We start from the raw sequence: 13172 nt of genomic DNA on the forward strand, positions 1-13172 counted from the left end.
AGGTACACTCCATTTGCCAACGGGCCCAGCGACACTCCAGAGGAGATCCTGACCCGGATTGGCAGCGGGAAGTTCACCCTCAGTGGGGGGAATTGGAATACAGTTTCAGAGACAGCCAAGGTGAGTGCAAGGCCTGGTCTGGCCTGTTTGGGATGGAGAGGTGGGACCCCCTTCCAGGGTGCCCCACAGCCTGGCTTCTTCTGCTCATGTTCCACAGAGGCCTTTGACTGAGGCAGCCTGCCCCCCACTCTCAGGCCATTGGGCAACTCAGTTAGTTGTTCACTGACCTTTCCTGTGTCCCGGGCCCTGAGACAGAGCGGTGCTGTAGGATTAGGAGCCCTGCTCGTGGGATCGCAACCCGGCCTGAGTCCCCCCAGTGAAGGCTAGCACTTCACATTGGCTTCAAAAGACAGGTGTTATCTGCTTCTCAGAGGAGAAACTGAGGCTCAGAGCGTTGAAGTTACTTGCCCAGAGAAACTCAGCAGAAGAGAGAGGCTTTAAGTCTGAATCAGTACAGCTGTACAGCTCCAACCTTACATTCTTTTCACCATCCTGTGTGGCTTCTAGAAGGTGAAGGGGAGAGGGAAAGGTGTTTCTGGAAGAAACTACAGAGGGCCCCTGGTGGGCTCTGAGCAGGCAGAGCAGGGTGGAGAAGGGCCACAGCGCTGCTGCCTTAGTTTCGGCGGTGCCTGGCCCTTTCCTGCTTACTGGGACCCAGCTGTCTGCTCCCTCAACCTCATTTCCTGCTCTCACCCCAGGACCTGGTGTCCAAGATGCTGCACGTGGACCCCCACCAACGCCTCACAGCTAAGCAGGTTCTGCAGCACCCGTGGATCACCCAGAAAGACAAGCTTCCCCAGAGCCAGCTGTCCCACCAGGACCCGCAGCTGGTGAAGGTACGGTCATCTGGGGTCCAGGCCAGGGATCCATGGAGAAGGACTTGGGGTGGCTGAGCCAGGCCTGCCATGTCTGTGTGATGACGGGGAGCCCCGGTCGAACATGTAGGTGTCAGCAGTTCACTCCAGGCCCCTGGGCCTCCGAAGCTGCGACTCCTGTTATTTTTGTTTGTGTTTGTTTGAGCCACTCAGGATCACTCCTAGCAGTGTACAAGAGGCTGTGAGGAGCCAGGGATGGAACCCGAGGCCCCCACATGCACAGCTCAGCATGTACTCTAGCCCTTTGCACCCTCGCCCCTGCCCCTGATGCTTCCATTCTGCAGGAGGAGGCAGAACGTTGCCTGGTATAGGACCGTCAAGGCTGGATTCAGAGGGGTGTCAGTGGACTGGGAACCTTGAGAGGGGCTGTCCTGGTCCCCTCCCTTGGACCCCTCCCCACCATTGGGTGCTTACTCCCCACCTTTTCTCCAGGGAGCCATGGCGGCCACCTACTCCGCTCTCAACAGCTCCAAGCCCACTCCCCAGCTGAAGCCCATCGAGTCTTCCATCCTGGCCCAGCGGCGGGTGAGGAAGCTGCCATCCACCACCCTGTGAGGGGCCCCGGCGTCCAGGCCGCAGGGCGGCGCTAGCTTGATGGAGAAAGCTCTTTCCCAGAGAAGAGCAGGGCCTTGGCACAGGGCCGGGAGGAGCTGTCGCCCCTTTCTGCGAGGGGCCCCGGAGGCAGCCGGCCCAGACCACCCCTCTAAGGTGTGAGAAGTGCCTTCTTCCCCAGGATGGACTCTTCTCAGCTCAGGCTCTGCTGGTTGAAACCGAATCACTGTACAAACTCTTTTTTGTTGTTTTTGTGTGTGTGTTTTGTCGTTGGTGTGGGGGGAGGGGTGTCACACCCGGCGGTGGTCAGGGGCCTACGGAAAGAAAAATGGCATCAACCTCCGCACATTTTCAGAGGATCCATTTGCCTTTCTGGGAGCAGAAAAGCCCAGGAAGGGCAGTCACGGGAGGGCTCTCTGTGGCTGAGACTCTTTAAAATAGCTTTGTGGGCCTGCCCTGGGACCCCCACGATCAGCCGCCTGTAGCCATCTGCACACTCCAAGGCTGGCCAGCACCTTCCAGACTCGCAGCTGTTAAGAAGAACTTGCTCTACCCCTCGCCAGCCCCTTTTCCCGGCCATTCTGCTAAGGGGGTCCGGAACCACTCCCTGCTAGAGGGGAGGACCAAGACCCCATGGCTCCCCACTCCAGGCACCAGCATCCAGACAGGCCCCCAGAGGGCCCCCCTGCATTCAGGTGGGGCGGCCCCAGAGGAGGCCCCAGAAAGCACTTTCTGGCTGACTTTGTGTTAGAGTCTGCCACAGGACCGAGCTCATGGGAGGCCGGGGCCGGCCAACGCGGACAGGGGCTTTTGTTCATTTCTTTCTTCAGCTGGTAACTCAGGGTTCATCTGTCCATGGCCTTTCTAATAAACTTACAGTTGAGTTGAAGCCCATTTGTCTCTACTTTGCCTCCCTGAATTTGTCCTTTCTCTGTTATCTGGCATGCGAGACCTTGGCAGCAACAAGAATTGGAGCAGGGCCAGTTATTCCAGCTGCTTGGAGCTCAGGTCATTTGGGGAGCAGATGGGAGTCCTGCCAGTCCTGCCCCCCGCGCCCCTGCTAGGAGAACCCATCCTATAGGTAACAGCAACGATACTGGCCACCGTTGACTGCCAACGCATCCTAGATTGGCACCTTCCTTTGATGTAACCCCTCTGGGCACTCAGCATCAGTTCAATTCCCCTTTTTTTGGTGGGGTTGGGGGCACTCAGAAACAGTGTTCCGGCAGTCTGGGGGCCACTCATGACAATACTTGGACAGTTAGGCCAGTTTATTCAGTGATAGGTTCCAGAAATGTGCTGCTGCTCATGTCCAGTCCTGGGGGCCAAAAGGACACTTGACTCCAGGGCTACACCCTGTAGTACCCAGAGCCTTGTGGGGCTGGGGATCACCCCAGGGCTCCGCATGTGCAGCACAAGCTCAGTCTCTCTCTGAACTGCTCTTAGCCCCCAGCCTGTTTCCAAGACGCCTTCATTGCAGCCGGTGCCTCCTTAACCTCCATTCACCCTTTAGGAAAATTCAAATGACACCTCCAGGGAGCCAACTAAGACACCTCCAGTGGGGTTTACTGCCCTCCTTGGGGACACTCTAGGCACTCTCCTGCTCCATTTCATTATACTGCCTGCTGTTTGGGAAGCAGCTAATGATGGGTATCTCCCACCCATCCGTGAACTCAAGTGTGTGGGTTGTAGGTTGTGTTTGGCTCATTCTCTATCACAGGAGACACCTGCCCCAGTGTACAATATTTTGGTCCTCAGCTTGTGCTTGTTATCGGGTGAGCAATCCATGAGGCCGGAGCAGAGGAGACCAGGTGCTGTGGGGAAGGAAGAAATTACACGGACAGCTAGGAGGCAGGGGATTGGGTACTTAGGCTCAGGAGTTAAAAGTCTAGTCTCAGGCATCTGACAGAACTTTCAAGAACCAGGAACTGGTGATGGGTGAATAGGCGTCCATAGGTAACTTTCCCCACAACCAAAGCTCCAAACCCGAATATTTTTTCTCTCTGAGCCTCAGCTTCCCCCACTTGCTCAATAGGCATCATAACATGTGATCACAAGTGTGTACAACAGTCAGGAGCGGGTGAGCGCCACCTCTAGAGTGTGGCCCTCCCCCTCCTGTACTTCCGGCAGCCACACACATGGCCCACTATGCTGCCATGTCAGCTCATGCCGGCCCTGCTCCAGAAGCTCATAATTCAACCGCTTTTGTTTGTTTTGAGGCCACAGCAGATAATGCTCAGAGTTACTCCTGGCTCTGCACTCAGGAATCACTCCTGGTGATGCTCAAGGGGACCACATGAGATGATGCGGATCGAACCCTGGGGGGCTGTGGGCAAGGCAGGTACCTTTCCAGCAGTACTATCACTCTGGCCTCAATTCAATCTTGAAAGAGAATAACTAGCTGCAAAAATTTCTCGGTTACACTGGCCCCTGACTGTGACTTCCAGGGTGACCTCGGGAAGGGGACAAGCCAAATTCCTGCCTTACCAAAGCCCCAGCAGCCACACTCACATCCCAACAGTTGCTACCATGCCTACGGCTACACTCCACTGTGGAGGTCTGAGTTCCTCAGAGATGCCAACTGCTGAAAATTTCAGGTTCACCTTTTTTTGTTTTGGTCCACACCTGGTGATGCTCAGAGGTTACTCCTGGCTTTGCACTCAGGAATTACTCCTGGCAGTGCTCAGTGGACCATATGGACTGCCGAGTAAACCCTCGGACAAGAACTTAATGTCCCCATGGTAAGATGCAGCAATTTTCACAAATTTTCTTTTATCAAAGTAGTTTTTGATCGTTCCATTAGCCATTTAGTGGTAACAAGCAATATAAAATTTGGGGCCAGCTATCGGGGCAGGCTTGAGGAGTGGTTGGGAAAATGGCGACAGTGGTGGAGGAAAGGTGGTAGTGGTGATGGGATTGGTGTTGGAATATGAATGCCTGTAGCAAATGCATCATGAACAACTTTATAAAACCTCTTGTCTGAGGGTTTACTAAACTATTGTTGCTACTTGAGCCTCTGTGTTAATGTTTTTGCTAACTGAGCTTAGTTGGCTTCTATGTTACATTGCCATCCATTGCAATCCATGGCTGTGTTTAAATAAAGTTAAAAAAAAAAGAGTCTGGTCCCCAATGTCCTTGTGCAAGCACTGACAAATGTGTGACCCGCTATAACCAATGTTCAAGACCACAGCTAAGTCTGTGCATGAACCAGTAATTGCGACAGCTAAACGGAGAGAAAGGAGCAAATAAATGAAAATAAATAGCCCAGTTTGGAAAAACATGTTTTTAATTCTGATGTCTCCAAGTGCCCGAGTCCCTTTTTGTTCTGATGAGCCATGGTCATCCCTGAGATCCCAGGACGAGGGCCTTTCCTCTGACTGCAACTCCCATCAGCCCAGAGCACTGGAAACCCAGATGCCAAGGGCTCCCTGTCCTTTTTTTTTGGTTTGGCCCTCATGTGAAGACAGTGTGACTCATTCCAGCTCACACATGAGAAATCTGAGGCTTGGAAATGAAGTGATTTGCCCCAGGACACAGGGCAGCAGAAGGCAAATCAGACTTGGAGAGGACTCAGTGGGCTGAGCACATGCTTTGCCTGTGGGAGCCCTGGGTTTGATCCTGGCACTGCTTTGTGCTTCAGTACTGCTGGGAGCAGCTGAACCCAGAGTAGTCCCCCACCCCAGTCTCAGGATAGTACAGGATGGCCCAAAAAAACCCAAACCCAAAGCTAAAACCAAATCAAACTCCATGATTCTATGCACTCTGACGCTTTTCACTGTAGCACTGTCCTGCCGTTGTTCATCAATTTGCTCAAGCAGGCACCAGTAACATCTCCATTGTGAGTCTTGTTGTTACTGTGTTTGGCGTATCGAATACATCATGGGTAGCTCGCCAGGCTTTGCTGGGCAAGCGAGATACTCTCGGTAGCTTGCCGGACTCTCTGAGAGGGGCAGAGGAATCGAACCCAGGTCGCCCAGGTCAGCTGCATGCAAGGAAAACACCCTACCTGCTGAAGCTTTTAACTAAAGACACTAATTCAGAATAGACTTTTTTCCTGCATTTTTTTGGAATAACTGTGAATTACAAAATTACAAATATATTATGATTGAGTTTTAGGCACCAATCCCTTCACTAGTGCCCAGTACCCTCCATCAATGTTCCCGGTTTTGCCCCCCTGACCCCATCCCCCCGCCTGCCTCTGTGGAAAGCACTTTCCACCATTGTCCTAGTGTTCCCTTTCCTAACTTCAAAATGGATTATTTGTACCCTAGGTAGATTACAGCATTACTCACAATAGCCAAAACATGGAATCAATGTTAATGCCCATCAATCTTGCCATGGAAAGGAGGAAATCATGCCATTTGAGACAAAATGGAGGTAACTTGAGATATGCTTCTAAGTGAAATAAATGATGAAGTGGAAAACAATTACCAGATGGTTTCAGGTGGAATATAAATAACCAAAGCAAAAAAGAAATGGCAAAAAATATTTAGCAAATTATCTCCTAGTCTTGGTGAAAAATACAGTGGTTACTGGAGGGGATAGGGGCCGGGGATTGGGGGAGGGAATGGGCAGAGGGGCCTTTTTGGTAGTGAGGTGGCAATGGGAATTTGGTGGAGGACGTGGTGCATCCTATAGACACATAGAAGTGCTAAGTTAGGGGCTGGAGCGATAGCACAGCGGGTAGGGCATTTGCCTGGCAAGCAGTCGACCAGGTTCGATTCCCAGCATCCCATATGGACCCCCAAGCACCGCCAGGAGTAACTCCTGAGTGCAGAGCCAGGAGTAACCCCTGTGCATTGCCAGGTGTGACCCAAAAATTAAAAAAAAAAGTGCTAAGATATATCCCTGAAATTCTATAATATCGTAAACTCATGTCAAAGCAAGAAAAAGGAAAAGGGTCTAGAGAGAGTTCAGGAAGGAGATTTGGCACTCATCTGGCACATGGCTGACCCGTTCACAGCACTGCATATAGTCATATAGTCCCCTAAACACTGCCAGGGGTCATTTAAAACAATTTTTTGAGTTATAACTGGCGATGCTTAGGGGTTATTTTTGGCTTTGCACTCAGAAATTACTCCTGGCGATGCTCAGGGGACCATATGGGATACCAGGGATCAAACCTAGATCTAGCATGTGCAAGATGTACTATCTCTACACTATCTCTCCAGCCCCAGAGGATCACTTCTCGTTCTGTTTTTTTTTTTTTTTCTGGAATAAAGCATTTTACAGTTCTACACGTTCTGCAGAAGGCCATCTTCTGAGTCTTCCTCGACCAGGATTGCCTGTGTCAGACCTCATGCTGTTAGGGCCACATCACAAACCTGCCCTTGAAGAAGCCCAGGTAGAGGGGACCCTCCCCCAGCTACAGGACTGAGGGCCCCCAGCAAGGATCACTTGTGAGCATAGAGCAACACCCGAACACAGCAGATATGGCCCGCAATGCCCTCAGCAAAAAATGAAAAATGGGGGAAAGGTCTATATGATTCAGAAGTCACAGCCACCCACTGTGCTGACCCAGCTCGCTATTGTCTCCGCATCAGCCTGGCTCACGCTGTGCCACCTTTGTAGTCTGAGCCTGGTCCCATTAGAGGACAGAGTTGTTACAAAGTTCTGTCCCCAATGGCAAACGGCAGAGAACAGGCCTGGAGCCGTAGGGGGTTTCCTGCGGGCAGAGGGAATGTGTTCTGTTCCTGTCACGCTGACACGGCTGGAACTTGTCGTGTCTTTGAGGCACCGCAACTGGAGAGACCCGTTAGAGGCTCACACGGTCCTGTATGAGTCAGATTCACATTCTCAATTGTTGGCACAGGCACCAACGTCCCTGAGCATTTCTGGCATTTTACCCACTTCAGCATCGTGTTTTCCAGGATTATTTCTGAAGCAGGCACCCTCCGAGAAAAGGCTGGTTCCCTACATATGTTAACTATCCAAACATTTGGTGCTTCAGTTTACACATGGATTTCGCTCTCTCACTCAGCCCAGCAAGCAAAGGCCACCAGAGACGCTGTCCGCCTGTGATATGGCATTGCCAAGGACACAACTGTCACATGATTTATCGACTTTCAGCTTCATGAGGCTAATACTAAAGCAATCTCATGAGGTAGGTGATTTTTGCAGGAAACTGAGGCTGACAGAAAAAAGTAACCCACAGTCCCCTAGCCTGGAGGCAGCTGAGGCAGGTTTTTGAACCAAGGTCTGTCTGCCTCCGCCTCTCATTCTGTGCCACCCTGATACCCGGGCAACACTTTATCCCACAGTTACTTGGCAAGTCTCATAGTCAGAGGCTCAGAAACCTCCACCTCATCTCTGCCCACAGCAGGAATCTCCCCTGAGTGCTTCCGGTTTCTGTTCAAATACCACGAAACCCTGGAGAATCCACCACATCACAAGGTCAGCCCCCACACAGCTGGAAAGTTCTTCCACTTTGAATTGAGGTCTTCTGAGTAACTTCCATTTCTTGAAGGGGTTCCCACAAACTCCAAGGGTGTTGAGAGAAATGACTCCACAATAGCAGGAGGGAACTCAAAATGAGGACACCCACCCCCAGGTAAGATTGCTGTGTGATGCCAAAGGGGAGGGAAGAAAGATCCTGTGAAGTGAGCTGGAGTCCGCACAGACCATCACCCCACAGCGATGAGAGCCTCACAGCAAGCCCCCCACATTCCTACTCCCTTGATCCAGGTCCACCTCAATCTGTGAGTACAGCAGGTACGGGAATAGTGAGAGTCATGGAGTAGGAGGTCTGCCTCACACCTCAGCCCCACACTGATCCCCTGTGTGACCCTGGTCGAGTCATTTCTCAGCTATGACGTTTTAACTACCAAAGGGCTCTTCTGAGCATGAAAGAGAAGGTGGGAGTGAGGAGGTCCTGGTTCTGCTCTTTTCCTGGGCCAGTAAGCCAGTCAGAATCCATGCACTCGTCCTTAGAATCTGAGCACGTCATTTAGCTTCTCTCCCTCAGTCCCCCCACACCCCCTTTAAATGGAAGCTTGTGGAGGGTCTGCTTTTGGATGAAGGTAAAACAAGGAGATGATTCAGAAACACAAAGACAGGAATTAACATCCCTTTCCTACATGGGAGCCTCTGCCCAGCTCCAGAGGTCAGCTCACTCCAGCCTCTCCTCTCTCTCTCTCTCTCTCTCTCTCTCTCTCTCTCTCTCTCTCTCTCTCTCTCTGTCTCTTTTTCTCTTCCCCTTCTCCCCCGTCCCTCTCTTTCTTCCTCTTCCTCTCCTTCTCTCCCCCCCACACACACATAACCTAAGCTCTGAACCAAGACTTTAGCCCCTTGAAGAGAAGCGGGGCCCAATCTTAAACGGGGCCCTCCTACCTGGAGACTCTGAGTTTCAAACTCATGTTTGTGACTCAATCTGAAACTTCTTTTTACAAGTAATTTCCTCTGTTTCTCCTCTCTTCTGTTCCACACCCACACCCCGCTGGCCTGTGGGCTGAAGAGAGAAACTGAAGGGTAAATGCCCCTGTTTGAACTAGGACAAGCCTGGAGTCAATTTCCCATCACAATCATCTCAGGTGGCCTCAGGGGCTGGAGAATCAAATAACTTTTCTATAGGTGTGGGACTTGGCTGTCACCCACCCCTCTCAGAGTGCAGCTAAAGAGGACTCACTGCAGCTCTGGGGGAATGAGTACAGACTAGAATCAGAAGCTTCAGAGAGGTAGGGTGATCTAGCCAATGACACACAGCCCTAAGGGGACCCACTGCTAGGAGTGGGCCTTGAATCTCTGCTGAGCTGGATCAATTCTGTGGCTTGGCCATGTCCTTTCTAGTTTACCAAGACCAGCTATCAACCAGGGATCAACAGTCCATAACCCTGGGATCGGGATCGGGGATGAGGGGGGAGAGAGAGGGGGGGGGGGAGAGAGAGAAAGAGAGAGAGAGAGAGAGAGAGAGAGAGAGAGAGAGAGAGAGAGAGAGAGAGAAAGAGAGTTCAGGGCTTAAGGCTTTTGAAAGTTTGACAGCTGGGTGTGGCCCAAACCCCCACACTGCCCCCTGAGAGGCCCTCATGCCCCCGAGAGACACCTTTCCTGGCGACACTGCTAAAGTGACTGCAGGTGGCTGTCCTGGGCTGGCTCAGAGCGGGGCCTTCCCTCATCATCTCCAACACAGCTGACGCCCAGGAAGGGGTTGCACGGGGACTGATACAGTTACGTCAACTATATACAGGCTGGATTTACATACAACAAAATGCAGAGACTTGAGGAATAGCCTTGGACAAGTTTTGACAAAGGTTGGCATTCATGATCTCCACACTATTTTCAGACAGGACACGTTTTTGTTTCCTGGAGCAGATCTGTGTGTCCATTCTTAAACCCCACCCCCTCTCCACCCTGTCAGAGGTCACCACTATTCTAATTGTTGTCATCATAAATCAGTGTTGCCTATTTTAGAACTTGTACCAATGAGATCTTACAATGTGTACTCATCAGTGTCTGAGGGATTTTTTTTTTTAGTGGGGGCAAGAGGGAAGGGGTAAACCCTGAGATGCTCAGAGTTTCTCCTGGCTCTGCATTCAGCAATTACTCCTGGCAGTGCTCAGGGGACAATATGGGATGCCAGGAATCGAACCCAGCTCAGCCGTATGCAAAGCAAATGCCCTCCCCACTGTACTATCACTTTGGCCCTGAGTTTGCTCATTTAATTTTTGGGTTTGGCTTTGGGGTCACATATGGAGATGTTTAGGGGTTACTCCTGGCTCTGCACTCAAATTACTTCTAGCAGTGCTTAGTGGACCATGTGGGGCACTGAGGATTGAACGCAGGAAGTGCAAGGCAAGTGCTCGACTTACTGTTCTATCACTCCAGCCCGTGTCTGAGTTATTAGCTTAGTATAATGTCATGAGTCTTCATCCTCATCTTGCATGTATCAGAAGTTTATTTTTTTGTTACTGAGTGGGAACCTATGGAGTGAATCTGCTCCAATTTGCTTCATCCATTCATTTGTTAGTGGACTTTTGTGTGTGTGTGTGCATGTGTGCGTGTGCATGATTATTATGAACGCTTTTTTTGTTGTTGTTGTTGTTTTTTTTTTTTTTGCGCCACACCTGGAGTTTCTCAGAACTTACTCCTGGCTCTACACTCAGGAATCACTCCTGGTGGGATCTGGAGACCAAGTGGGTTGCTAAGGATCAAATCCAGACCGGATGCACACAAGGCAAATGCCTTACCCTTTGTGTTGTCTCTCCAGCCTCTAACATGAACTTCTATGTAGGAATCAGATGAGAAATGCTCTTTGGAACATATGTAAATGTGACATTGCTGCATAATAGAGTCACTGTCATTGTCCTCCCGTTGTTCATTGTTTTTCTCGAGCAGGCCCAGTAACGTCTCCATTGGAGACTTTGTTGTTACTGTGTCTGGCATATCGAATACGTCACGGGGAGCTTGCCAGGCTCTGCCGTGCGGGCGAGATACTCTCGGTAGCTTGCTGGGCTCTCCGAGAGGGGCGGAGGAATCGAACTCGGGTCGGCCATGTTGACTGCATGCAAGTCAAACGCCCTACCCGCTGTGCTATCGCTCCAGAGTGATAGCATAATAGAGTATGTCTAATTATATAAATAATTATTGAAAAAAATTAACTTTACTTAAATTTATTTATTTTCTTTTTGGGTCACACCTGGCAATGCTCAGAGGTTACCCCTGGCTCTGCACACAGGGATTGCTCCTAGTGGTGCTCAGGGAACCATATGAAATGCTGGGAATCAAATCTGGGTTGGCCACATGCAAGGCAAATGCCCTACCCATTGTATTATCACTCCTGTCCCAAAAATTATTTTCTTTCTTTCTTTCTTTCTTTCTTTCTTTCTTTCTTTCTTTTTTTTAATTTTTGCTTTTTGGGTCATACCCGGTGATGCTCAGGGGTTACTCCTGGCTCATATACTCAGGAATTACTCCTGGTAGTGCTCGGGGGACCATATGGGATGCTGGGAATCAAACCTGGGTCGGCCGCGTGCAAGGCAAATGCCCTACCTGCTGTGCTATTGCTCCAGCCCCCCAAGAATTATTTTCCAAGATGTCGTTTACATTCGGGGCAGCAACATATGAGTCTTCATACCCTTGTCAATATTTGGCAATCTTGTCTTTTGTGTGTGTTGCAGGGGGCAAGGGGGTTTGGGGTCATACTCAGTGGTCCTCAGGGTACTTTCAGTTCTGTGCTCAAGGGTCATTCCAGCAGTATGAGGGTGGGGTGAGGGGGGCATAACCTGCAGTGCCGGGAATCAAACTTGGGCCTCCAGCATGCAAAGCAAGCACTCAGTCCTTTGAGCCACTTCTCTGCCCACTATTAATTTTTTTAGTCTTAGTAATTCTAGTGGTTTTCCTTTGTGGTTTAAATTTGCATTTCCCTAATGACTAATGGTGCTGAACATCTCTTCATTTACTTATTGGTTTGTATATACATTTGTCTGTTCAAACCTTTTGTCCCGTTGTTTAAAGTCAGTCAATTATCTTATTGATCTGCCGGGCTACTCCTGGTTCAATGCTTGGGGATGACTCCCAGTGGTGCTTGGGGGCCATACAGAGCTGGGAGTGGAACTCTGAACTCCTGCATGCACAGCACCTGCTCCCAGGACCAGAGAGTTAGTACGGGAGGTTTGTCTTGCATGTGGCTTACCTCAGCTGCAACCCTAGTTTGAATCCACAGTACTATTTATGGTTCCCTGAGCACTGCCTAGTCACTCCCGAGCACAGGGCCAGGAATAGCCCCTCAGCACTTCTAGGTTGTGGCCCAAACTACTCCCTCCTGCCTCTAAAAAGCTTGTACTCCAAACAGTTGACCTATGTCTTTGGTGCCAAAAAGAATTTTCTGTAGGTACCTGAGAGAATTTAGTAGATTAGTATGACTGCCTGGAAAGCATAAGGCCCTGGGTGCAGCCCTAGTGTAGCCACCGGTGTTGAACATGGCTGGTTTGGTCAGTGGTTTGTGCTCAGCACTGCTGCCTCTGACCTCTTGCACCAGACAATTTTTCTTCCTTCCTTCCTTCCTTCCTTCCTTCCTTCCTTCCTTCCTTCCTTCCTTCCTTCCTTCCTTCCCTCCCTCCTTCCCTCTCTTCCTTCTCTCTTCCATTCATTCATTCTTTCTTTTTTCCTTTCTCTCTCTCTCTCTCTTCCTTCCTTCCTTCCTTCCTTTCATTCTCTCTCTCTCTCTCTCTCTCTCTCTCTCTCTCTCTCTCTTTCTGCACCCGGCAGTGTTCAGGGCTTACTCTTGACTCTGCACTCAGATATCACTTCTGGTGGGCTTGAGGAACCATATGGAATGCCAGGGATCAAACCTACCTGTCCCGTCCCGTGGGATTAGTCAACATGGGTAACAGGGAGTGAAAGACAGACAGCAGGATTAGAGTACAGTGAGCTGAAACTGCTTTATTGTAAATTCAACAGCACTTACATACATTGAGCTTAAGCTTTTTCCCTCAAAGTTTTGGGACAAAGGCAGATAAGGGTAGTCATGGGACAGATGGGGAGATAACAGACTATCAGAGGCTCTTCAGAAGGCTACTCTTTAAATCATAGGCTGACATCAAGAATGTCACGTACTGCTTTTTAGTTCCTGTTGGCCAACCATCCTGTTTTTGTTAAATGCCTTTCTTGGCACTGTAAATATTTTATAGGCAATGTCTTGCGAAAGCTATGTACCCAAGAGCCCGCTCACTTCACCTACCTGCTGTACTA

The 13172-nt window shown here is 50.3% G+C and overlaps 1 protein-coding gene across 1 annotated transcript in view; it reads left to right on the forward strand.

Moving 5' to 3' along the window:
• The window catches only part of RPS6KA1 (ribosomal protein S6 kinase A1), a 41051-nt gene extending 38672 nt beyond the window's left edge, over window positions 1–2379 (forward strand). Inside the window, exons 20-22 of the mRNA XM_056122666.1 lie at window positions 3–120; window positions 759–896; window positions 1368–2379. Coding sequence (XP_055978641.1) covers window positions 3–120; window positions 759–896; window positions 1368–1490 — 379 coding nt within the window. The 3' untranslated portion in view covers window positions 1491–2379. The remainder of the gene's footprint in view (window positions 1–2; window positions 121–758; window positions 897–1367) is intronic.
• Window positions 2380–13172: the final 10793 nt, after the last annotated feature.

Source organism: Sorex fumeus, unplaced genomic scaffold (genome assembly GCF_029834395.1).
Source record: "Sorex fumeus unplaced genomic scaffold, SorFum_2.1 ptg000047l, whole genome shotgun sequence".
In the NCBI taxonomy this organism is placed as follows: Eukaryota; Metazoa; Chordata; class Mammalia; order Eulipotyphla; family Soricidae; genus Sorex; species Sorex fumeus.